This window comes from Brachyhypopomus gauderio, chromosome 2, assembly GCF_052324685.1.
Source record: "Brachyhypopomus gauderio isolate BG-103 chromosome 2, BGAUD_0.2, whole genome shotgun sequence".
NCBI classification, from domain to species: Eukaryota; Metazoa; Chordata; class Actinopteri; order Gymnotiformes; family Hypopomidae; genus Brachyhypopomus; species Brachyhypopomus gauderio.
The window spans coordinates 18,700,309-18,724,849 of record NC_135212.1 but is presented as its reverse complement, the minus strand read 5'-3'; the positions used below and the strand labels follow the sequence as shown (position 1 = coordinate 18,724,849).

The 24,541-nt window shown below is 42.7% G+C and overlaps 1 protein-coding gene across 2 annotated transcripts; it reads right to left on the bottom strand.

The window, feature by feature from the left end:
• Positions 1 to 4,949: 4,949 nt before the first annotated feature.
• ube2q1 (ubiquitin-conjugating enzyme E2Q family member 1) lies at positions 4,950 to 17,574 on the bottom strand. 2 transcript variants are annotated; one of them, XM_076989551.1, is made up of 13 exons: positions 16,968 to 17,574; positions 13,849 to 13,953; positions 12,500 to 12,622; positions 12,272 to 12,328; positions 11,968 to 12,120; positions 11,301 to 11,385; positions 10,415 to 10,475; positions 9,264 to 9,354; positions 8,882 to 8,940; positions 8,622 to 8,670; positions 8,281 to 8,376; positions 7,470 to 7,536; positions 4,950 to 6,136 (listed from the first exon to the last, which is right to left on the bottom strand). In XM_076989551.1, the coding sequence occupies exons 1-13, from the start codon at positions 17,124 to 17,126 to the stop codon at positions 6,105 to 6,107; spliced, it is 1,137 nt and encodes a 378-aa protein (XP_076845666.1). In that variant the 5' UTR covers positions 17,127 to 17,574; the 3' UTR covers positions 4,950 to 6,104. The 2 variants fall into 2 exon arrangements, with proteins under 2 accessions (XP_076845666.1, XP_076845675.1); XM_076989560.1 differs by having other exon boundaries at positions 11,983 to 12,120; positions 16,968 to 17,573.
• Between the last annotated feature and the right edge of the window lie 6,967 nt (positions 17,575 to 24,541).

Genomic DNA, 24,541 nt, shown 5'->3' with positions numbered 1-24,541 from the left:
ACAACAGTGGACCCAGGGTGGCAGGCCGTGAATACGGTTAAAGTAAATTTATGAAAAAGCAACATGCTGAAATGCCTGTGAAGGTCATTCTCTAAATGCTGCTTCCTGCAATTACATGGGGCTGGAAATACTGATTTGCGTATTTGTAAGGCAGTGAAATGAGATTCCTGTGTGGAGAGGAAAGCCATTTCTATTAGAAGCTCAGCTCCGGGGAGTTAACTCTTTGTTAGTGCAAAAACACAGCAATTAGGCTTGATTGAATGCTTATAAGCAAGGTATGCGCATAGTTATGGGTTAATGGTGGGCATCTTTACTTGCAACGTATGAGAAATACAGATTGCGCCACCTAGGATTTAATTCTAGCTCCCATGATGTGTAGAGGTTTTTTAAACAGAAAAAGGAAAAAAAGAGGAAAGGATTTCACTCACCCAGTTCTCACCTCTAATTTATTCACCTCATGTTCAATTCCACTGCTAAACTGCTAAAATTCCACTTTTATGTTTCTCGCCACACTCAAAAACGAAGCTCTTTGAACTCCTACATATATACATATGCTGCTCGGCGAATGATGATCTCAGAGCATCTTCAAGGAAAGTGCACCCAGGCCTTCAGAGTGGACAAGACAGCCGTTGAACAGTACATGGGACACAATATCGACAGCCATAGCGAGGCACTCTGGATAAATACATCGGCGGGTCGCCATGGGCGGAAATCGCTAACAGCACAGGATGCACGATCTGCTGGCCCCTGTCCTAGTTTGTGTCATACACAGAGATCGAATTTGATGATATTGAATATGAAAACAAAACAGCAGGCAGGGCCCCTCCTTCATCCCTCGCAGATACACAAGCTATCCTGATAGACTTCATGAGTTTATTACACAAGAGACCATGAGTATGACCCATGTCCTGGTGGAACTGGACCGTGGGCTGGAGGGGGGGTGAACTGTCAGCGCTTCAATGCCCAGCGATGAACATCAAATCTCTGGTGGCCCTGGGGGAGTCTTTGCAATCAGAAGCCTTCAAACCTGACTGGTGCTACTATTCCAGTTGCAGTGCAACCCGGTCTTGGTCTTCCTTCGCTCTCCTCTGTCTTATTTGGCTTGTCCACGTCTAAACCCCAGACATGCTTAGGGAAACAGATCAGTCCGGCCGGTTAATGTGCTTTACCCATCCGGAGGTAAACACAGCATGACATCACAGCATGGCCATAGACAAGAATGATCTCAATAATGAGCAATTAACCTCCCAGAGCATCTCTGCAGAAAGCATCTCAAGGATCCCATCCTCAGACTTATGGGTCGTCCCTGGAGCGACAGCACACCACATCCGTTTCCCTGGCTTACAAGGTCCGGGCCGCGGCAATGCGATTAGAGCAATCATTGTTTCACTGTCTAAAGCGTAGCTCCATAGAGGCGGCGTAGAGACAGCATGGGGCTTCTGTTAAAAATCGCTGGAAGCTTTGCAGGATTCACGGGGCAGGATGGGCAGGATTTGTGCTGGCACCAAAGCACATCGACTGGGATCTTTAAAAAATGCGACTACCATGTTATATTGTTAGTTTCCAGCATATTCTTAGTCAGCTTCCGGAGAATCATCCTCACGAATATAAACTACAAAACAGGATTTGCTATCTATCCAGGTTCAAATGCAGGCTATGACTTTAGCTCCAATTTGAAGGCGTGTTTGTGCATACAAACTGAATGACAGCCCTCTTTACACACAGGTCTCCTTTATCACAGTGGAACAAAAATCATGACTCATGAATCAACTGTTTGTTTGTTTGTTTTTTGGCAAGCTGTGTTGATGCATCATTAGTTTGCTGGAATGCTTCAGTTACTTTGCAGTTGATTACAAAGGTGGCATTAGGGTAGTGTTATGATGCCTTTGTTCAACATGGAGAGCAGACATATCCATGCCTAGTGCCACAGACACTGTAAACGAAATCTCAAAAGAAATCAGCAGAAATGAGTCATAAATACAGCTAAAACATTGGCTGCTTTAAATTTCAAATTGGAGCAATATTAAGCAAGAATTAACTGGGGAGCTTTAGCAACAACAAAAACTCCACAGATAAACATGTTGAAATGTATTCATTCATTGCCTAATTTGAAAGTTGCCATTCCAATAATTAAACACCAAAGGAACAATCTAGCATGCAGGTCTAAATGTTACCAAAGACAAAGATGAAAGAGTCGCAAAAACACTTAAAAGTCAGACCACTTAAAAAACAGTCTGGAGACTTCTGGTCATGACCTCTGCACAAACAAAATTAAAACGAGGATTTATCAGAATGACAGAAACAGGTGCAATGTGAAACTCACTATGCAAAACAGCACCTCCCCTGTAAATACTGCGACAGGCATGTGGCTGTCTGCTCATCTTTGCTCATTTGCAACCTTGTACTAAACAGTCGAATTTAAAATAGCCATCCTGTTAAATTACTTTCAGTACATTTAGGACTTCATGTAAGGTACAACAGATGCTATTATCATGTTTGACATGTATCTTATGGAAAAAATTGTTTTATTGTATATGGCCATTTTCCATCCGTTTATACCAGTGGTATTAGAGACCTTAAATCCTAATAAAATTGTGAATTTTTCAAATCCCTTGTAGTTGATTAAAAGATTAATGTAACTGGTTGGTCATCACACCTGACTTAGAAGGTTGGAAAATTTGTAGGACTTGAACCTAGGGAATCGTTCTGAATGGTTTATGGTGTCTTCAGACCATACGAACAGGTTCTGGTAATTACTCCACACATCTACCTAGATGTATGGTTAGTTCCTCTCAGATTACTTTCATTGTCAAAGCATCATCTGATGTAAAAAGGTAAGAACAATTTTATTAAGCAAAGATGCAGATGAAAGATCACAGACATCTTTACCAATCCGTCACTCTCTTACTATTTGGAGTCTATTCACTCAGAGACTATTACAACCCATTTCTAATCTAAAAAATATCTTGTTTGAAATGCTACAATTGCCATAACGTCAGCAAGCCCTTTTTAAATCTTACCAAGTAACAGAACTACTGTACATCTAAAATTAGACGATGCTGCCACCTGGTGGACAAATTAAACCAACACCAACATGTATTTGGATGCAGCATTCCAGACCAAAACAAAAACATCCCGCCCATATTCAAAAATATACACTTGATGGAAACAATGTTTCTTAAAATTCTTTATTCATAAACTTGATGCAAGTTTACAAATTGTACTGTACATGGCCAAAATTACACTTACAATGAATGGGGGGAAAAAGGCAAAATAAAATCAATTCATGCCAACAGTGCATACACACCCTACCCACCCAAACCCCCTCCACCAGAACTGCTCAGGGTGTTGAAGTGACCTTTCAAGTTACTGTACAACTGCCACTTAAAGATAACTGTGCAGGATTCTGCCTTCCCGCTCTGCTCCTAAAGACCAGGACTGCGCTCAGCCAGGAGGGAAGAGTTTTGTATCGAGTGTCCTGCTGTAGAGACTCACACCATAGTGCAATGGTTATTTTTCTTTTTATGTTGGAGTGTACAAGACACCTAGAACTGCGTTGACTGCGTTTCACATTTTCAAGACGTTCGATGAGTCTTAAATACTTGTCTAAAGAGAATATTTCCCCAGGTCATGAGGACCCCGAAGAGGCCAAAACTGTTTTAAAATCTTCATTTCCACCAAAATCCAGCAGCTTAAGTTACACTGAGGTTTTTCTCTTTTTATTTACACGTCACCTGCTGCCCTCAATCTTACTGCCACACCCTTCAAACAGGAGCAAACACGCCTCAGAGACCAAGTCAGTAGGAAAATTAATGTATGTCACAACTTACAAAAATGTTTGCTTACTGAACGCAGCCCAGGAATCGGTTATTCCCAATGTTGGTAAGAATCTAAAACAGCAAGTGTGTGTCAGGCCGACAGTGGAAGGACGGGCCAGGGCTTCTGTGAAGTGGGTGAACCTTTACAGGTGCCAACGCTGACCAATGAGGCATAATGGAGATTTGGGACATAATTAGATTTTAAATGTGGGATTACAAAATTGGAAAAAACAGCTGGACACAACACATTATGAAGGGCACCATGAATCTACAGCTGCATTTAACACTATATTAACTAACCAGGTGCGTCACGCTCGGGATATTAAAAAGCTGGCAAGACTTAATATAGGTTAATGACTTCTTGGGTTGGTGATATGCAAAGAATACTAAATTTTATTCCTCGTTAAGATTTCATCATCACAAACATTGTGTCCAATATTTGACCCAGACTTGTGGTTCAAGTTACTTTAACAAAGTCACAATTTAAACCCCCCACAGCTTAAATTCAGGAACTCAGTAGTCCACAAAGACCAAACAGAGGCTGTGCAGAGGAAAATAAAAGCATTTACACAGAACCAGAGCCAAAGCAGAACAGCTGGATCACATATGGACTGATGGCAATTTGAGCTTTAAATTTACTGAGCACGATATAATTTTTCCTGAAGACTTGTGCATATTGGAGTATTAAACAGCACTGATGCAAGAAACCCCCCCCTTTACTAAACACTCAAACTCATGGATCTGTTTTCATCCTCCTTATAGCTGATGCATGTAATGGTGGGTTATGGCAAAAGCAATATGAAGTTTGCTTGAAAACATATGGCATGTCTGTAGGTCACGTAGACAGCAACATTAAAGAAGGGCCCCTTTCATAAGGCAATAATGGTTAGTTTTTCGGCAGAGGTTCCAACCTCAAGCCTAGGAAACATGCCACCCAGCAGATAAACACGCCTGGTCCTAATATTCAGGTTCTATGGAGACCTTGATTACCTGGACACAGCGTGTTGGGTTAGAGCTGGAAATAAATTCAGCAGGGTGGCAGCTATGGGAATCTGCATTCTGAATGGACTGTTTAATACTTTAACCTCTCCATGTGCCCGAGATAGGGGTGTGTGTGTGTGTGTGTGTGTGTGTGTGTGTGAAGGTGTTACGGCATGGCTTGAGTGGTGTAACATTACTGTGTTATGGTAGTCACAGTAGAAATCACACTTGTTAAAAGAGGAATGGTCACAACTGGAGTTAAAGATGGCAGAGCAACATACAATTTCCATTCTGACAAGAAAAAAAATAATAATAATAATAATAATAAGCAGTAGTCATAATGCATACATAAAAACATGTTTAAGGTATTCAATTTTGTCACCATGAGGATATCAATTAGGTAATTTTACCTTATTCTATTTGTGAGATATATCTTCAGAAGGAAGGACGTTCCGCACTATGCAGGCATGTTCTAAGCAATCCAGTCCTGTCTCAGTGAAACCTGCCGGACTCGATGGGAAAATTCATTTGCTGCGATGCATCTTTACAAGTTTACTTACAGACGGAGTTCATTTCGATGACTCTGCGGTGATCACGTCCAACCTGCCTGGCCACAGACATTTTTCAGTGCGCGACCAGAGAAGCCGAAATCTCCGAAAACAGCAAGAACACATGGGCCACGGTGTGGACCCTCGGGCTGTGAGAAGCTGGCCTCGTCACCGTAAGCGTCCATGTCCACAAAACTCCCTACCACACTTAGTCTTTTCTTGCCTCTCATACTCGCCCTTTGGAGGTTACTGTTTCGCGCCATTGTGGGCACGGGGGAGTTTGGACCGTCGGACAGCCAAGCGTCCACAAGGCCCGTTACTCTGCGAGAATCTTGCCGTTTTTTTTCGGATCGCCCAGATCAAGAAGACAAAAGGACATCCATCCATGAAGCGTGGAGAGTCACAGGCATCTCTTTTGCAAATGTGCCACATGAAATTCCAGTCTGTCAACCAAGCAGCCCGAGAGAGAAAGCGACTGGAGAGGAGGTAAGGACAGCCAGCAGGAGAGAATACAGGAGAAAGAAGCTGTATCGACAAAACGGTAGAATTAATGTTTTACCCGTTAACTCTGCAGGCCAAAGGTGTTGTTCAGAAGTCACATAATCCAGACATGTAGATGTCCAATTAGCAACATAATGATGGGGGGGGGGAGGAGAATAACGACACCACAAAAAAGAAAGGGGGGGGGGGGGAACTAAAAAGAACAGGTGTTGACTCCAAGACATTCTGTCCTAGTTTGAATGCAGAGAGAAATTCCTTATCCATCTTCTTTTGGTGGTGTGTACCAGCCTGTGAGAATAAAAGGCATGCATGCAAGGCGTACACACACACACACACACACACACACACACACACACACACACACACACACAGTGACCAAGAATACTGGCCTGGAAACTTCCAAGACAACAACAACTGTCAAAATATATCTGCCTTAAAACATGGTCCCTGTTGGCTCTACTCTGATTCTGTCAGGAGCTCTAAGCCCTGCCTGGCATTGTGGAGGCCAAAGCACAAGTGTTAAACATACACTAACTGAACTGTGAAACACTTAAAAGGCTAATGATCAAAACCCTTAAAAAGGTTCTGTTTACAAGTTGCACTAACACACACTTCAGGTGATCAGGCCATATTTCAGTTTCACTTGGCTGAATGAAAAGCCAAATCGATCACTCAAACCACATTTGGACATGGTCAGAAAACCACGTTTAAGACAAGTGTGAACAGATGTGTTTGCTATTCACATACAATTGTAAAATTGCATAAATGGAAATTCATTTGCCGAGTTCTGACCTTGCTCATAACCCAAAGTCCTGTGGACTTGGACAGCAGATGCATGTATAAAATATGTTTCATAATTTTAATTGTTTATTTCAGCATTTAATACACAGGTGACAAACTATGTTTACGCTATGGAAATAAGAGATGTATGCATTTGGTGTGTTTTAGGCAGGATTTGTGTATTGAATGTTCAATCTCAGTTATATACAATAACTCATCCGTTCACACTGGGGAATATGGGCAAAATGTGTCTGGATTGTATTTTGATGCATTTTGATGCAAGGTGTAAACAGGAACCAAGACAGTAGACAGTTTCTGATTGAAACAAGCCAGCACAATTATTGATCTGGCCAAGACTTTGATCTGCCCAGGACAAATGGGATCGCTGCTCTTGAAAACGTCGGGCATTATACTGCAAAAATGAGTCGTGTGGGGAGTAAATGTGCTTGTATATATGTAGAAAAGAAATAACTATAATAAAGTTTAAAACACATGCATATAGAACAGTCACTTATAAAAGTGAGCAAGAAGCAAAATGCTAACATTGTAGTTCAGAAACCATGTTCAAAATTCAGTGGCATGCAAAATTACAAGAGACAGACACTGAAGTAATAACATGGTTCACAGCACAACAGTCCTGTTATCAAAGAAGTGAAGTCTGCTGTAGTAAGATTAAGTGGGTGAATATGCATGTATTTGAGCGTAATGAGAACACCCACACCACACAGATACGTTACCCTATTTCATATTCTGGTACAGTGCACATACCTACTCAAAAGACTCAAGAAGAAATGATTTGATCTAAAATACCATGCAAAATAAAAACTAAAGGAATATTTACCATTCTTTTCATGGATCTGCACCAGTGATTTGTAAGACTGCTGTGCTCTGGCAAGATTGTACTGGTTCTGAAAAGGGGGGGGGGGGACCACAAAGTAAAAATGATATCAAAAGGTACATTACCTGTATACACCAAATGCTATGAAGACTACAGGACAATGTAAATGATGCCATTTTCTTGGGCATCAGGTTTCATTACCACATATCAATTACCAAAACCAATCAATACCAATTTTCATGCTTTGGGGATATTAAATACGTTGATGCTAAACATTTGCTTGCTAGATCAAATCTGTCTCAATCAGGCACTACGAGTCACCACAGATCTTATATTAATTTACATGCCAGTTAATTCTGAGAGCAATTGGAGACACTTTGCCTGTTCTGGATAAGGAATCGCTCTACCTGCCCGCAATGCTCCTCTGCCTACCTGTGATGCCGCTCTACCTGCAAGAGGAGTATTTACTGCTATGTCCCGACACTCACAGTCTAGCAGAGTCTGGGTTATACACACTTCACACACTCCCTTTACAGTGTGATAACACATGACCAGTCATAGGAACTGATCAGTTAACCAGCCATGAGTGGTACATGCAAGGAAAGGTTCTGGAAGCGAGATCCAGAGCAAAGCTCCACTGGTCTAGAGAGCGGCCAGCCTACACTACCCCTCTCCACCACGGCAATCAGTCTATTCCAGCTGCAAACACACTTTTGTTAGCATTTCTGCATCTAGTGCTTAGCAGTCAGACACTGAAACATAACGGATGGTCATTCTGTATATTTGACTATGCGTGTTCAATATGGATCTTTACCTTATTGGCTCCAAACTGTACTCTGGCTTTTCCTTTGACTAAAGTGGCGTTGATTTGCATGATGACAGACTCAATGGAGTATGCGCTGCTCCAGCCCTGTGAACGGTGAGCACACAGTCAGCTCGCGCTATGGGACATCTCCACGTGGAGCGACTCGTCAAATATGAGATGTTTAATAAGAAACAACAACATGCAGGACTTTTCCATCTCCACGTGGAGCGATTCGTTAAATACAAGATGTTTAATAAAAAACAACAAAATGCAGGACTCTAAGCAATCAAAGAGATGAATGGTAAATAATGACACCAAAAGGGGCGTGTCAGAAGGGGGGCGTGGCACACCTGCTTGGTGAGAAGCTCCATGCACAGGGCTCCTCCTCCAAGGACGTAACTAGAGCAAAACCAGAACAAACAGGATTACTGGCTTTATATGAACAAGCAAATATATATACAATATATAATATGCTTCTATTTTTGACCTACTGTGAAAGCATAAGAGAGGAACACCACACCTTTACTTCACAGGTCTCCGGTAAGGCAACATTTACGACAGCAAAATAGTGAAACAATTAAGAAAATCAGATCTATCAGCAGGTACTCACCCTCCAGACAAAACAGGAGAAACTACTCGTACAAATGGCGGGTCAAAGGGAAAATTGTCCTGCAGGCCACAGACAAACAGAGTGTTTTGTTTTTTGGAGTTCGACCAACACATATTTGTAAAGAAGAAGAAGAAAGCAGGAATAAACGACTGAACTCAAAGCCACTGTTTGTGTGTAGATGTACACAAATCAGAATGTGCCACTGGTCTTCTGAAATGTAATCACCAGCCTAGCTGCCCCTTCCTGAGTTATGACTAGCGCCGCCCCAGCACTGACAGCAGAGGGAGCGCTTGGTGCTGGGACCAGAGCACACCTTCACTGGCGCGTCCGGCCTAGCCCACCCTCCAGAACAACACGTCTGTCTGCAGACTTGCTGACTCACTTTGTAGGAGAAATTGAGAAGGATGTAGTCCACGCCTTCCTTCTCCTTCAGCACCTGGAGGTCACTGTGCAGAGGACTGTCTGGGTCGACCCTGCTCCAAGATGCAGAAGCACAGGGCGTTGAGAGAGCGGCTTCACCGCACGATCGGGTCAGTCTCACAAAGTTGATATCGGGATTAGGGCTGCCATGATTAGTCGACTAGTCACGATTATGTCGACTATTAAAATAGTCGACGACTAATTTAATAGTCGATGTGTCGTGTTTTTTTTTTCTCTCCATACTGCTGCGGTCGCGACTGCCTTTCTGTCCCTAACGCACATGTGCAGTAGTGGAAACCGAGGTAGACAGTGGACGACATCCCAGGACATTACACAGACTGGTATTATGGCTACCCGGCTACGGAACTCAAAAGTGTGGGATCATTTTCCGTAACCGGGTTCCGAAACGCGTGCAATATCTGCAAGGCAGAACTTTCCTTCCACGGCAGCACAACCGCGATGTACGAGCACCTGAAGCATGTTGTGGCTTATTGTGACAATGATGAAGAGGGACCGTCATCTCTGTAATCTAAATCGCTAGTTAGCTGCTAACGTTACCGTAAACAGAGCGTTAACTTTGTACTTACTTATCGTGGTAACTGTAAAAGTTAACATTAGTGATGCCGATTTGTTTCATTAGCCTTAGCACGCATTCGTGTGTTTTCTGTAACGTCAGTGAGACCAAAACTTTATTTTTGTGAATAATTCCTTAGTTTCAGGTACCTACCTAATTTGATTCATATGTAGCTACGTTTGATGCCAGAGACAAATGAAAGAAAGAAAAACCTAAAAAAAATTCTTTATTAATGTATTTATTTTTGCATTGTTTAAGCCAGTGCCTTATACTTATTTTAATAATTGTTGCAACAAGTTGCATATTTCATTAAAGGTTTAATGAACTATGATCTTAATTGATTTTATTTTTAGCTGAAATCTAATGATGATTATATAATAGCAGTTGCATTCTAGTGTGATAAGCTGTATGTTTTATATTCAATTAACGCACGATCCGATTAGTCGACTAATCATAAAAATTAATCGGTGATTAGTCGACTATAAAAATAATCGTTTGTGGCAGCCCTAATCGGGATTAATGGGGGACGGGGCACTTACGTTCTTAACTTGACGTGCCACTCGTACAGGCTGTCGTTAACGAGCTCTACTGAATAGATACCTGCGAAAGTAAGGCATAACATGAGCGGCAACGTCCTCAGCCTCTTTCCTGTCCACACAGTACACGCAAGGACAAGCACACACTCTTTTTTACATTACATTTATGGCATTTAGCAGATGCTCTTATCCAGAGCGACTTTCAGAGTGCTTTGCATCTGATAACAGAATTCATCCTAGGTAATAGTACGGATAGGCCAGAATTCAAGATACCCTTGAGTCCGACTACTACTAAACTAAAGCAGTCAATGTCATTACCTAGTGTTTGCAAGTTAAACATTTAGCAAGAAGCACAAAACCATAGACACACATACAATTTAAGAACAACGGCAAGTGCTATGTGCCGAGTTAGTGCTCTTTTAAGAACTCAACAAACAGGTGAGTCTTCAGTCTATGCTTGAAGACATCAATAGACTCTGTAGTCCAAGCAGCTAATGGAAGATCGTTCCACCATCTTGGGAGCCAGGACAGAGAATAGTCTGGAGCTTTGTCTTCCATGAGACTTTAAGCGTGGAGTTTCGGGTCGAGCCAAGCTTTTTACACACCAAGCTCAACACAACAGTTTAGCCAAGTTGGTTTAAAAAGAACAAGCACTAGAAATCTGAAGTAGTGCTCAAGAGCAGCAGTAAAGGAGCTGTAAAGGCTCCACGGGTGTGACGGTGCGGTCAAGATTTGAAGTGCGACGCAGTGTGATGTCCTGACGTCTGGATGGACATTGTTCAGGGCCGCGTGTGACGCGGGTCAACAGCTCGTTTTAAAAGAACCAGCACAGGGCGTGTGGCTGGTGTGAAGGCGGGTCACAGTCGGCCGGTGCAAAAGGGGGTTTTACCTGATTTATAACTCTGAGATCTGTAGATCTCTCTCAGCTCCTTCATTAGGCGGTCTGACGCTTGAACAGACCCAGACACTGCACCCTGAAATTCCACACACACACACACACACACACACACACACACACACACACACACACACACACACAAAGTACATCACACCAACAAACCAAAACTACCAGGGCACTTATTGCTCAAGCAAAGGAAGCACGTAGAGCATTTACACACAAATGAGCAAAATTAGGCATGACCATCCGACACAAGCTAAATCACCCCAACACTCAATTACTCAACACTTCTAATCAATACAAACAAGGCAGCAAGTGTAGCATTTGTGGCCCAGCTCGAGCCAATGGGACGCTCCATTTCTCAGCTTCTAAGGCTTAACAGAGCACTTGTGTTCCACTTTCATTGCACATTTTTAGCACAGCCTGCAAACGACTGTACTGTTAAATAGGGAAACAATGCAAGACTTCAAAAGCAAAAGCTCAGCGATGCTAAAGACCAGCAGAGCAGAGCCATGTGCATGCACATGCCTTTATTTTAAAGATCAATAACATTGCAACAATCGTTTCAAACACTCAAGTACCAATAACAAACATACCATTAAAATAAACACATTAAAATCCCCCATGAACCCATAAAGCATAAGAAAAGTCACCTTACCGAATGAGCACTTACGTTCAAGTGGTCCTGCCTCTGGTTCTTGCGGATCTTCTCGAGGATGGCCAGGTTTTCTTTCTCTATGCCATCGTCCTCGGATTTTTTCCCATCCACTGGCTCCTCTTTCATCTCGTAATGATCCAAGTCCTCGATGTCCTGCTGACGATACACAAGACAGATCAGAGCTCGGAAACTCTCAGTGACAGTTAGTGAATGACAGTGAGGTACAAAAATGTTAAATAGTAGTGAAATAATAATGGTGATCAAACCAAAGAGCAAAGCAACAATATGGGGAAGAAGCACGCACCTCTCCCATCTCCTCCTCCTCCTCCTCCTCTGAAGTCACCTCGTCTGTGGTGCCATGCTGAAGGGAGCAAAAATAAAACCACAATCCAGCATATTTTAACAACTCTGAGCTCCATCAGATGCTGCTCTGTTAAACACGACTCATGTTAGTCCGGTGAAATATAAAGTCCACCAGTGTTTTGGAGCCCAGCCCAAGTAAAAAAAAATTTAATGGTAAGAAACGGTGAACCTTTCTCTCCGGGTTAACGGGGCCAGCGGGGAGAGGCTGATCCAGCATCTCCACATCAGGGTGCTGGGGCAGATTATACAGCCTACACAGATCACAGATCAGCCTCTTCAGCTGCTGCAGAAGCTGGGGATGAAAAACACCAGAAACTTAGGGACTTAGATAACCTTTACTACAAACTGCAACGAGGGGACACGCACCAATCTGTCTATGGGTTGGGAGGGACAAAATCTCCATGAACACAAATTGTGAAGTCTCGATCACCCCAACATTCAAGCCGTTTGAGGAGCCGGTGGCTATTTATATATAGCAGCCTAGCGGGGTAATGGAGCCCATTTGACACCATCACAACAGCAGCTCAAATAATCTCACTTGCATGTAATCAGGATCTCACCTCTCTCCCAATATGTAAAGAACATTTAAAAGCCACAGGTTGTCCAACACCCATATGAAATAACTGCTCGAACATGTGCAAAGCCCCAAAACTGTGGATAGGGATTTGAAGTTCAGATTGTGAGCTTGACTGTATTTACCGTCACCAAATGTAGACACTTAATGCAGCTGCCAACAGCAAGGGGGTGAGATGCCTGTACACTTGTAACAGTCTTGTTTATCTCCCTCGTTAACATCTACCCATGGTTAACTTCATGGAAGGTGGCTTTTCTTGTACTTTGTTAAAGCGGTTATGGTAGAATCCTATGTTGGGACCCACTGACTCCCACAAACTGTTACTGGGAAATCAATCTATAGTCGGTCACTCTTAAAGGCTGTGGCTTATGAATAGGAAGTTGCAATTTTTATTTGCTGTGCAAGACCACCTCTCATTCCCAACTGCTAACTTGATAGCTTCCTCACTTACACTCTTGCTGTAGCACACAAGTCCCCCATAATTGTATCATGTTTAATGACAAAGAAGACGGGAGACCTTTTAAAGCTACGACTTATCAGGGGAGCACAGTCCTGACAATTAACCTGATATCATTATTATGACAATAATACCAAAACCATCCCACCTTTTAATCTCAGCATCATTAAATTACCATGCTATGGATTGGATCAGCCTACTGCTGGTATGAATATTAAACATTTAACTGCAAATCTTAGCATTTACAGGTATAAGAAGGCATGCTAATGGGGGGTAATACAACAAGGGCAGGCTTTTTTTGCCCAACACATCACATTCTGCATCAGTAACGACCTCAGCAAAAGCCCAGACCTTTGTAACGTACACCATGACCAGCCTTCACAAGCAGGACAATATAGCCTGACACACTGACATGACAACCTACAACTCTGATTTCAGGAGCAGAATTCCAGTGGGCTAATAATATGGGAGATAGAAAGCACCTCACCAGAGTACTGCCTTTCCTTACATCCTCCAGGCGTTCCAGGATTTGTGTCAGACTCGGGTCATCGGAGTCCACAAACCATATCGGGGGCGTTGAAGGATAAGATTCCTGGGAGACAGTGAGGTGAACACAGGCAAATCAGAGCTGTCTGAGGCAAGAGGTTAACAAAAAGTAGGCAGAGATAATGGCGAGAGTGTCCATGTCAGCGAGAACATGATGGCTTTAAGGGTGGCACAAACTTTCCTAGACATTTTTCTTATTTTATGCTCCACAAAATTCATTTGTTAGACGTTTAAAAGGAAAACTGCACAGCATGCACTAGATGACCACGTTACGGGCTTGGAACATTAGCCTAATCGAACCATAATTACGTGTGCAATATCAACCGTGCCAACCTAACTAAACGACTTCTGAAATACAAACAATTATTGGTTTAGTAGAAAACAAGAGACTAACTGTACAATTGGAGGTGCACCTCAGGGACACCCTGAAGGGTCCAGAGCGCACAGAATGGTAGCGAGATTACGCACATACAAGCAGAACCTGAAGTCTTCAAAGCCTCTCAATCCTTAACTACTCACTAGTAGCAGAAGTGGCCACTTAACCCTGCCTTCCTCATTTATGTCCAAATCTATTTAACAAACAGCAGGAATTCGAGACGGTCAATATGACATGTACCAATCCAATAGGCCTACTCACTATCTGTGTCATGTCAATCCCAGCTTACTGTGCTGAATTGGATACCAAAGAGGGAAATAAAGTGATCTGATCAAATTTTGTAACACCTCTATCTTTAAAATACACAGAACTGCTGTGGCAAAGTATAGCATAAAATGAGGCAGATCACATGGAAATAATCAGACCAATTTCTGCACATAAATAGATAAGATTATAAAAACCAAATCTAACCAGAGTATACTTGGCATGTGTGAGTATTCTACAAGAATTACAAGTCCGTTTATTTCAAGCTGAAAAGAATCTCATTTTGCCCACATTTGCACTACAATGTGTGAATTATATTTGTGAACAAAATATAAAAGAGAAAAAAAAGCTTTGGTACAACTCATTAATTATGCATTTCATACTGTAGAGTACCAGGGTGCTTAATCAGTCCAAATAAAGTGTCTGTGTGTGTGTGTGTGTGTGGCTTCAATTCAGCCAACATCTGGACTGTAGGAACACATGCTAGGATCAAGATACTGTCTGTGGATTGTAGCTTAGTGCTCCATGGCCCAACCCCGGAACGGCCGCTAGTCTGTCAAATCTACAGACTACTTGATCTGCAAATTGGTCAATGACGCCGCCGACACACAGAACAGCACGCGCCCTGATGGGCCCTCACACACAGGCTGCCTACCAGCACACACAGCATTAACCTCGTCCACTGACCCCCATGCTGGCATACACCAATAAGGGCGCTCGCAGGGATTAGGAGGTGGCCCAAAAATGACTGCCCTACCCCTAATCCCTGGTGACTTAAACAATAACTATTTAACTAGTCATCCAACAGATGACTAGTTGGGTGGTTGACTACAAAAGGGTGTTTTAATCACTGCTCTCTCAAACAGTAAAAGGGTGAAAACTGATTATGATTCAATTTATGACTAGCAATAACCATTATAACAATACAAAATCATGTGTATAATTATTCATACCATGTTTTAATCACATATTAATCACGCGTGACGTATGGCTGTTACATATGCTTGGTCTATAGCAAAGGTAAACTTATTTTGTAGAGATCATTAAATGTTCTGATGGGAAAAGTTATCAATGTGGGAAATTTGGAATGCAGTAATCCATCAAAACACCCATCACACCCAGGACACCAACAACACTTACTCTATCCCTTGGGGAAATGTTTTAAATCCATACTGACCAAAACCAGCAAGCACTTTGAATGTTTTCCCCATGCCCCATCTCTGATTCATCAGCAAGCAAATCTATTGCATTTGCAGTAATACCATTGTGTCCTTGTAAACTGCACACTGCTATTAATCACTTTGTCACCACGGTAGTTTATCGAGTAAATACTTACATTACACTATGTATATTCAGTCCTAGTATATTTTCTTACGTGTGTTTGTGGTGAGCAGTGCTGGACTTTACATAACGAACCTAGTGCCCAGTCAGTGGTGATGATTGTGAAATGTGTTGAATCTACCATGTGTTTACCCTGACCTGCAGCCACTCGTAACGCTGGTCGGAACTTCGTTTACAAATGAGTCAGATTTTCCAGGTATTATCGACACATCCACCACGACACCCACACAAACCACCAACATGTTTTAGGAAACGTCTCGTTAGGATCTGAGCTTTTACACGACCGAAAGGAGAGAGAAAAACAACAACTCGCCGTTGCGCAGCAATTCATTCAAATTCACACCAGCGTCGGTTTATAACTTCTCTCAATCTCAAGGAAGCTCCTAACCACCAAATCACCCACCGAAACCATTAAAACGGATAATGGTGCCAAACTGGTGGATTAAAACGGTATCACGAGCTTGATAGCTAGTTAAGTAACGATAGCTAAACGTTAAAAATCAGCATATATAACGTCATTATATATATATATATATATATATATATATATATATATATATATATATATATATGCTGATATATATATGCATAAATCTAGCGTTAAACACACAAACGCACAGCTAACGCACCTGAGCAGCAGCCTGTGTAACTGACCGTAGCGACGCAGCTAATCAGTGAGCTAACGGGCTAGTTGGCTAGCTACACGTCAGACGTGTAGATCGGACGTGTAGATCAGACGTGTAGATTGGACTGATTCGGCCTGTCTGCCGTGTTTTAATCGGCTATCTGGCCCGCCATCGTTCCTTGACCGCTGCACTAGTCGTGTAGCTGGGCGTTGGAGCGTCGGGGCCAGCCACCTAGCTGTGGTCGCCCAGTAACGGAGCTGGTTAGCCGGGCTAATGCGGGTGAACAAGGGCGCCTTGTTGAGCGACGTTAGCCGGCGAGCTTGGCCAGCCGAGAGAGCCACAACACACCGCGACCGTCGGGTGTAGCTGGGTCACCAGCAGCGGCCCAACTGACTGGTCTTTATGTGGGGCGGGCTAAGGCGACCGTGGCCGGCGGGCTGGGGCGGCTCTTACCGTGATGTTACAGTGGATGACGAGCAGCTTGTCCCCGGTCACGTTGAACTGGCAGCTGAGCTCATCGGGCTTCCAGTCGATGATCCTGAAACGTTCGTGGTTCGGGTCGAAGATAGACTCCAGAAACTTCAGCTCGGCCTTCAGTCCCGACACCGACATCTTCCGCTCATCTCCAGCGAGGCCGCAGGGGAGGGGAGAAGCGCAGGAGGGGGGGACGCGAGTCGGCCACGCAGCCCGCTCCGAGCAACGGAAAAAACAAGCGAAAGGGCGACGGAGTAAAAAAAACACGCAGTTAAAACAGTTTGAAATCTCCTCGGGGAGCTAACGGGGCTAACGGGCTAACGACGCCGCGGCTGCTCCGTTGTTTTTTCCGCCTGTTTTGTTGATGTCAGTGAACAAAGAAGCGACCCGAGACATCAGGCGTGTCCCTAAAGCGTTTTTCTGATATCGCGTGTTCTATATTAACTCCTTTAACGCTCCATTTTCAAGAGATGCTATAAAAATTAGAGCCAAAATGCGGGAACTATCTGCCTTCTAAATCCTGGCGCTAAACGGAAGCTTCTTGTGGGGTTTAAAGATGGCGTGCCTCTCGTGAACGCGCAGTCCCAGCATGCAGTGCGCGGAAAACAGAGGCACAGGGACTTCAGGCAGGAGTTTACTGTTTACTGTTTACTGTTTAGACGTTGGAGCGAGTAAGTAATTATATTTAAACAGTTCAACAGTTTCCACTCTTGTGTTAATAGCCTGTTATGACCACCAAATCAAAGAATAAAAATAAAAAGGTAATTACCTTAGAGAAAATATATGACAACTTTCTACTCAAGCCCTGATAACTTTTATAATTACACAGTGCATTTCTGTGTAAAAAGATCTGAACAGTCTTCCACTAAAGAAGAACATGCATTTCAAAAAGCATATTTTGGTGTCAGTAAATGCCCACAACCAGAGTCCAGCCTACTCTGCAGTTTGTAATAGGCCCCACAGGACAGAACAATTTCAATACTAGTTTGCTCCATTTATGAGAACAATCTCTAGTATTTGGAGAAGTTTAGGCCTAGCCTAAATTAGATTTGGGAAGACCTTTAGTATAAAGCTCATTGTTATTCCAAAAATTAGAATCCATATTTAACTTTTAAATCCTGTATGATAGTTCACTTCTGTTCCTTTACATTTCATATGCACATTATATGGGGAATAAATCATTTTAAGGACACTTGCCAATATAAATACATAAAGGTGAAATAGATTAATTAATCAGCATTCACATTCCCACAATCTATTTTATTACCCCCAAATACTGAGAGTAGCTCACTGAATTAATCCTAACAAGTGTACATAAAAAGTTTGATAGGGTGGAATGTGGTACTGTAATCACTTTAGCTTTGAACACAGATCACATGGAAGGGGGACCTTAATCACAGAGCTTAGGTGTGGGAGAGATACACAAGTGAGTCCAGGGAAGAGGAACGGGCTGTGTGTGTGTGTGTGTGCAGACATGTCATCCTAAATGTTTCCTGTGACTGAAGGTCAGAGAAACAAGGCGGGATTGTCGGCAGGCCACTGAAGGGCTTTGAACTGGTTGTTTGAGACCGTGTTTTATGTGGTTAACAGTGCAATTTCTTTCTCCTCCAAAATGCTTCAGCAAAAGCACATTATAATGGAAAAGTCCCCAAACCAACCTTTAAAACAATTAGCTAAAAATAAGAACAAATTTGGTGCTTATTGAAGCATTATGAATCATTGTTAAACTCAATATCTACCACTAGGTGGAGGTAGATACCAATCTGATAGCTCTTGTTTCATGTTAAAGTTTCATACAGGTTTGTCAGTGGAATGCAATTGCTGCCGAGTGCAGAGATACTCTATAGCAGGAGTACTCAAATAGAAATGATGACGGGCCGCATTTTATTTTTTCAATCACTGAAGGGGCCGGTTACGGGGGGGGGGGCGCATTTGGGTGTCTGCTACCTCTTTGTTGTTGCCATAAAGGCAATCCCCGGCATCGTCTTGAGATCGCGGTGCGCGATTTCAAAATAAGAGCGGATAGCGCGATTGAAAAAAAAAAAAATCCTAAAAAAACACTTTTCAAAACAGCCCGCTGGCCGCATGTGGCCCACGGGCCGCTATCTGAGTATGGGGGCTCTATAGCGTCATTCTCCTCGTGCACGTAATAATACTGCCTATCTTCAGATATGCCCCGGATACAGATGTTCTCTATGATCTCTATGTTTAGCTGTGTCATTGTGAAGTTTTTGCCTAGAAGAAGAATAGGAGTGAAAAAAGGGGGTCAAGGCATCTCTGCTGAGACATCATTTACACGCAGAGCACTACCACTGGGAACTTATGACAAGGCAGCACCTTATAGGTTCTTCCAAGACAAATGGTGTGCAGTGTATGTGCCATTTTTGAGCGTGCTTTCATGTGTAGATGGATTTTTAAGACATTGGTTTCAAAGCTTTATCAGAACATTCAAATGAAATAAACAGTCTTATACGGATTCAAAGTCACCCATTCTTTACCTTGTCCAGACGGACATTGTCCACGCAAGTTTGGTGCCGGTCCACTTCAGCATAGGGCCGCTACAGCAGGGGCCATGTTTGCAATTTACAGCCGGGAGTGTCTGAAATGAAGCGCTACATCACAGCAGTCAACCGCAAAGCACATGATTGTGAAAGCAGGGAAGTCAGGGACACGGGATTGTGGGGTGCAGGGGGTATGGGAGAGACTGACGGTACTTATGAATAATTCACACAAACCAGAGGCTCTTGTGATTAAAAAGGCAATTCCCTAAAATGAGTATTCTTTTTCTGTGACATACACACTCACGGTCTCCGCTACGGGTAATTCACACTCCAGCACTAACTATACATTAAACTAATGAGTAAGTGGCCCCCACAGGGAGAGGCTGCATTAGACTCCTGATCAACACTCCAGCTGCTCCTGATCAATTCTGCAGAAGGAGGAAGAGATAAAAAAAAGATGAGTCATGGACGAGCACTTCGAGAGCAGGCACTGATTAGCACTTTAAGAAACTGAGCCCAGAAACCGTGTTGATTAAAATGTCTGACGTTCTGTGCGGACGTGACGGTCTTAGAGTGAGAAACTGTCCTGCGGCAACATTGTTTTTAGACAACACCCTGTGAAAATGCGCCATCTTTCGTTAACATGGAGCTACATTAATGTGGGTTTTGCCGGCTGCTGAGCAGATGGGGGGGGGGGGGGGGGGGGTGAAGAAGACACGGAGGGCGGCGAGGTGAAAGGTCATGCCTGTGGCCCACCGCACGGCTGTAATTTGTTTTCATTGCCTTGGGCTGAGAGCAGACGGGTGAGGCAGACTCGGGGCTGACTGTTCCACAGATGTTTATTAAAGAAAACGGGTGGAGTCGGGTGGAGTGAAAATGATATGGTGCCTTTATCGTCATCTCCCCTCTTCCTGTAATTCTCCCTTTACTGCCAAGAGCGCATCCAAGCGCAGGAGATGAATGGAGAACAGAGGTCAGGGTATTGGTCATGTCACCACCACAATAATTCAGCGTACGCAGGTTCATAGGAGTGGGTCAGTTTGAGAAAATATAAGCTATTGGATTAATGGCATCTATTTAATATGGTAGAAAAAGGCTAGAAGAAATTGTAGAGCACAAATTGGGAATGGATATACAGTATAGAAACACGTTTCAGCACAGTAGTTCAATGAAATGTGTATTTCGAATAACTATGAGCTTTACCTTTTAATGGAATGCTAAAATGTCATTGTCACAGTTCTTTTTACATAAGCAGAGTGAAAACAAGTTATATGATTAAGTAGGACATGGAGTGTAGAAGGCTTAATTCGTGCACTCATTCCGTTCTCAAGAAGTGGCACGTTGTGTTCTCAAGTGACATTTAAAGTGGGGGGTCCTGCATGGTCACAGCATAAATGGAGAGAATAGCCCCAGTACCATAAAGCAGTGACACTTAATCTTAAGGGTGACCTTTATTCATTATTGGTACAATGTATTTCTGTGTGTTTGTGCGTGTGTTTTTTAAATGAAATAACAAGTCTGAAAACATGCTGTGACCTTCTTCAAGCCGTTCACACGTGGTGTCAAGGTAGCCTGTTCGCCTGCCCATACCCGCCTGAAAATGACCAGGAACTGTTTGCAGGTCTGAGGAAGAAGCCTTTGTTTGTGTGCCTTTGTTTTTCGTACAGACCTTTACTTCAAGGCTAATGTTTTTTCATTAGACAGATAAGACAATGCAAAATGTTGTATAGAAAATAAATGTTTAAGAAAATGTTCCTGCTGTTCTTAAATATTTCTTATTGATGTAAGTGAGTCTTTTATCAGTGGTTTTGAAAGATCTTATGATGATAATCATATGGTCATATGAACAAACTGCAGCATCCGGACCATTAGTCAGCCCCCCCAAAAAAAAGAAACCCACAAAAAAACCCTTTTCTGCATATGCCATACTATTACAGCTTTTGACTTTGCTTCAGAACAAATCTTACACGGTCGGGCCATTTGATAAGAATAACTAATGAACTGCAGTAAACAGCGGCTCACGCATTCTCCTGCTGCATTCCACTTCTCAGACCTTGAATCTTCACTGCTTGACATTTTAAGTGTTGTAAAATTAGGCCTGAGAGTGCCGTGGATAGATTTAAGGGTTCGGTTTTACTGTCTGAAAATGCTGATTTTGATCCATGAAACCACTGAACTGAAGAGCACCAGGGCCACGTATTTGTTCATCTGGTTGTAGGAATATATAGCCGCATCAAATTCTTTCTTGGTGGATTTCTGGTAGAGAGACATCACATTGTAGTGTGATGGGCTGGAGCAGTTTAATTATCAGTTGATTACTAATGGGTAATATTAAGAAGATGATCCTGACCTGAGCATGGTTCTGTTTTCTGTTTGTTACACTGATAAACTCCAACAAGACTCAACGTTTAACCTTGGGCTGTGCGATTTGAAGCCAACACTCCAAATCTCACCGGGCTTCATTCACAACTATACTAAAGCTGTCGCATTCAGTGACAGACCCAAAACGAATGTGCCTGCTTTGCATCCAATTGGCTCCTAGGCTGTAGTTTACGATGGTGGCAGCATCTGTTGGTTGCTCAGAGGAGCTCGTTCATGCTCTTGTAATAAAGAGTCAGATCGGGAATGTCAGTGGGGTGCCTTGAGCTAAGACTTCTGCTCTCTGTCTGTACCACTGCTGAGGTTTATTAAAGCCCCTCACATAATTGCTTCAATGTGGACATGGGCAATCACATCCCTGCATGTAGTGTTCACTGTTCTGGTTCCTTCTTTGTAACGTGGAAGGAATTTGTGCTTTAAAATGAGTGATGCGTTTCAATAACATTAATAAAGTTTAAAAAAAAAGCTACAATAAATCTCGCCTCCTCTTGATCATTTGGTAGGGGTGAAGATGACAGGCGCACACTTTCATTACAGTTTCTGGAGATTTGAACTACTTTCTCACGAGCAATTTAGATGATCCTGGTGGACTCCCATTCAAGCCCTAGAGAATACGAGTTTCTTTCAAGTGTGCTAGCGCAAAGCTCTCAGCCATTTTCTATACTTCAACAGTTCATGGTGATTAAAACGCTGTCCTTGGATAATAGCCTGCCCTCTTATGAACAGCTAATGACTTGGCTGGTTCCAAGAAACACAATGATCTGTATGTGCAGCCTAGTGCAGGATTTTCACAATATAATCTAATGTCATGAGCTCCATAGGATTAAAGTAATGGAAATTTAAATTTATGTCAGATGGCCAAAATATCATACATAAACCGCCACCCTGACAAAAAATCTATATGCACCATCATCCTGCAGGCTGGATCCCTGTAACATGGGCTATGACCTTACCTGAGATATCTCACTGGTAAGTTGAAGCCAATGCAGTCCTTATTTTCACTTCATTTTTCTCTGATTTGCTGATGCAGTTAATTCCTTTGCAGTTCGTAATCTGGGACAGCGCAGTTTGGACCCCCCTTGCCACGTGCTCTCCACTCTATCTGCTGATCAGCAGAAATATGCCTGGGCATCAAGGAGATGTTATATAGCATCACAGGTGTCAGAGATGTAGCAGAAGCTGTAGCCCACGGATTTTCTCCAAATGTGCAGTTTCGCCCTGGTTATGATGAGAACTGGTGTGCCCAGGTTTTACAAAGAACAAACGTATTCAATCAAATGGTCAAAGCAAAAGAAAGCTTAATCATTCGAAATACCTTCCTGAACCAGGGAGGAAGACCCATCTTGTTATGAACTTGGAGTAACTGATTACAAATAATGGCAGGATACTAAGAAAAGCTGCTTTGACTCGAAAGCTGTACTGAACAAATGGGGGTGTATCATAAAAACGTTGCTGCCCCACTTGGAGTTATAATATTCCTGATAATGTCCCAAGGGTGGTGGTGGTCTGACCTCCATCTCCTGCTACCTAGCTCATACAGACCCACCCAAAGGACTACGTCACTACAATAAGAGCCTTATTTAGCACAGCCTGTCTGCGCCTGTTCTGTACATGGTAAACAGCCAAACTAAAAAGTAACACGGTGCATATTTGAGCTGAGTCTAATGTCAGCTGGAGTCAGCATTGTGTACAGGCAGCCAGCAGACACAGATCTTCCTCCTGATTATGTAATGGAGAGAGAGAGAGAGAGAGAGAGAGAGAGAGAGAGAGAGAGAGAGAGAGAGAGAGAGAGAGAGATAGCTTCAAGCTCCGAAGCACTCCTTTTACACAATCATACAGTATATTTAACTTTATTTGATGTCTTTAAAGCTTCCCTTCTCTACAATCTTTTTACAATCACACATGCCCTTGACAGCCATCTTTCGTTGTTTTGCACATAGAGTAAATGTGCCTGTTCTTTCTATATGAGTGGCTGTTCAGTGATCTAAATCACTCTCCTGTTCACTGTTGAGTCACTACCATATTATTCCTGCATAGGCTGAGAATTCAAACACACAGCAGTTTGGCAGTAGCATGAATGAACATGACAGCACCACATCAGTGTCATAACAAGGACAGATGAACATATGAAAGATGAAAGATGCCATAAAGATAATACGGCCATGACACTTTAGAAATAAGGTACATGTAATGTCTTGTTTTTTTCTAAGACCACTGATAACCTTTTATTGAACCTTAAGGGTTTGTTAGAAGGTTACAGATAAATCGAAAGGTAATAATAATAATAAGCTTAATTTATATAGTGCCTTTCTCATAGCCAAGGTCTGATACAGTCTTGGACTACTAGGACTGCTCACCAAGTGTTTCAATGACAACTCTAGTGCCAAAGGGAAACCTGAACGTTCTAGTAAAACCTGAAATATCGTAGTAAAACCTATAAAGGTTTACTTGAAATGTGTAATAGGATTTTATTGAATATGTCCAGGAGACTCAGAAACTACAAGGCTTTCAAACACAATATGTACTTTTTTTTACCATTTGATTAGTCCCTTTCTAGTAAATTTATGTTGAGAACAGCTTAGGAAACAACTGTGTAGATGTGCATGCAGACTAAGCCATGCGGTAGTGACCCTTCCATTTGGTACTATGGGTCATCATTTCAGGGAATCGCAT

Coding starts and splice junctions, on each gene's coding strand:
- ube2q1 (XM_076989551.1), bottom strand. CDS start 17,126: ATGTCGGTGTCGGGACTGAAGGCCGAGCTGAAGTTTCTGGAGTCTATC. Junction 12,623..13,848: donor TAAGGAAAGGCAGTACTCTG/GTGAGGTGCTTT, acceptor TTTCATCCCCAG/CTTCTGCAGCAGCTGAAGAG. Junction 12,121..12,271: donor AGGAGGAGGAGATGGGAGAG/GTGCGTGCTTCT, acceptor TATCGTCAGCAG/GACATCGAGGACTTGGATCA.